The 1,918-nt window shown below is 52.4% G+C and overlaps 1 protein-coding gene across 1 annotated transcript; it reads left to right on the top strand.

Annotated features, from left to right (window-relative positions):
* The first annotated feature begins 458 nt into the window (after positions 1 to 458).
* Positions 459 to 1,645, top strand: LOC119354250. The gene is made up of 3 exons (XM_037620965.1): positions 459 to 752; positions 835 to 1,043; positions 1,185 to 1,645. The coding sequence occupies exons 1-3, from the start codon at positions 654 to 656 to the stop codon at positions 1,408 to 1,410; spliced, it is 534 nt and encodes a 177-aa protein (XP_037476862.1). The 5' UTR covers positions 459 to 653; the 3' UTR covers positions 1,411 to 1,645.
* The last annotated feature ends 273 nt before the right edge of the window (positions 1,646 to 1,918 follow it).

The raw sequence follows: 1,918 nt of genomic DNA, 5'->3' as shown, positions 1-1,918 counted from the left end.
CTTTCGCAGGCTGGCGGCCATACGCCAGCGCGGATGTACAGCCCAACGTTTGTATACCTTTTCTTTTTCTTTCCTGTAGGACCTCGAATCAATATCCAATACCTTTTTCAGCTACGTATATATACACCATCATAACGATCTGTTTCTTCTGACCATAACTTGAACTTGAAGAATAGATTGGGACCATCAGTATGAAAGTTGCACAATTTTGAACTAATACAGAGCTGTAAGTCTATGGATTACGGCTAAACTTTAGTGAGGATGAAGATTAATCGTTGGAGGTAATCCAGGTAAGTGGGATTCAGGAAAATCTCACTCATAGAGTGATATGATGGGTAATTAACAGTGCCATCGATGTCTCGAGCCCTGTCGGCTCGTGTCACCTTAACATTCGCCTCTTTCTTTGGTGTTAAGCAGAGCCTAGCAGAGCTTTCTGCCTTTCTCGTGGGAGCACTGAGAGGAATCGGTAAAGAAAACCAACGCAGAGATATTAAACAACAAAGAACAATAAAAGCCGAGACCTAAAGCATCTTCGCTGCACACTCGTCTAGTAGCGACACCCAAGCCTGCCCGTCGTGCCCACGTCGCTGCTCCTCCATTTTCACCACGACGACAGTGGACAGGAGGGGAGGAGAACCAAGATTGCAGAAGCCATGGCGAGAGTTGAAGCGGTGGTCGTCTGCCTCCTCATCGTCGCCATGGATGTCGTTGCCGGCGTCCTTGGAATCCACGCGGAGAAAGCTCAGAGCCAGGTAACCGTGTCGGCAAAAAGCAGGGATTTCGTAGTTGTCTGGTGATGTTTCATGGCAAAATTTGATTACTCTCGTCTTGCAGGGGAGGCACCTGAAGATACTTTTCATCGAGTGCAGGCAGCCTGTCCCACAGGCTTACAAGCTCGGCATCGCGGCGGCCGCGGTGCTGGCTGCGTCGCACGCCATCGCCAACATCGTCGGCGGCTGCTCCTGCACGTGGCCCTGCTGCTCCGGCGGCCGGCGCTCGTCGCCCAACCGGCAGATGGCGTCCTTCGCCCTGGTCCTCACATGGTACGCTCCTGTCCTACGCACGCCGAGCATGAGCCGCCACATCACCATCAAAATACTATATCAACTCCTGCATGCTTTTCCGGTTCCCGTGGTTCGATTCGAAGAACACGTACAAAATGTCAACATGTTTATGATTGCCAGGATGGTTCTGCTGGTGGGGCTGGCGCTGCTGATCTTCGGTGCGCTGCCGAACTCCAAGAAGGTAATGGCGGAGTGCGGGGTGGTGCGGCACCGCTTCCTCTCCATCGGCGGCATCCTCTGCTTCGTGCACGCCGTCTTCTGCCTCGTCTACTACGTGTCCGCAAACGCCGCCGCGCGGGAGGAAGGCCGTGGGTCTGGGTCCAAGCCCGCCGGCGGGCACACGTGATGGATCTCTCCGACCAGTCGCCATGCATAATCCAATCCTTCAGACCGCGTGTTGCTGCCTAGGCCTTCTTCGATAGAATTTTCTCCGCTGCGAGATAGGGTGTGATTCTGTGTGCATGTAATTACGGATGTTGTGGCATCGTGTTGCCGAGGTGCGCAGTGATACTCTTTCCAGTTTTGTCGTGTTCAATAAATGAAATCTTTCGGATTGCTGGCTAGTTTCAGTATTCCCAGGATATTGAAGGATGTGCAGTCGTAAGAGGCCGATACTTCCGGGTGACGACGCGTTCATGTGAGCGATGAACTGATGACACGCTCATGTGAAGTATAGTCTCTCTCTCTTTTTTTCTTCTGATAACCATGTGAAGTATAGTCTGATGTTCACCTTTCTCACTCGGTATCGTCACCCTCGGCCGACAGAGCTCGGTGCCTCGGTGCTCGGTGATGGTGGATTTAGCGGAGGTCCTGTCCCATCAGATTTTTGCCGACCATGTATGTATGGCCTGAAA

Source organism: Triticum dicoccoides, chromosome 2A, assembly GCF_002162155.2.
Source record: "Triticum dicoccoides isolate Atlit2015 ecotype Zavitan chromosome 2A, WEW_v2.0, whole genome shotgun sequence".
Taxonomy (NCBI): domain Eukaryota; kingdom Viridiplantae; phylum Streptophyta; class Magnoliopsida; order Poales; family Poaceae; genus Triticum; species Triticum dicoccoides.
The sequence above is the reverse complement of the archived record's forward strand: the minus strand, read 5'-3'. Positions and strand labels throughout refer to the sequence as shown.

Excerpts from the sequence above, each read along its gene's own strand:
- LOC119354250 (XM_037620965.1), top strand. The coding sequence starts at position 654 with ATGGCGAGAGTTGAAGCGGTGGTCGTCTGCCTCCTCATCGTCGCCATG. Across the intron at positions 753-834 it reads CGGAGAAAGCTCAGAGCCAG|GGGAGGCACCTGAAGATACT; the intron begins GTAACCGTGTCG and ends CTCGTCTTGCAG. Across the intron at positions 1,044-1,184 it reads TTCGCCCTGGTCCTCACATG|GATGGTTCTGCTGGTGGGGC; the intron begins GTACGCTCCTGT and ends TATGATTGCCAG.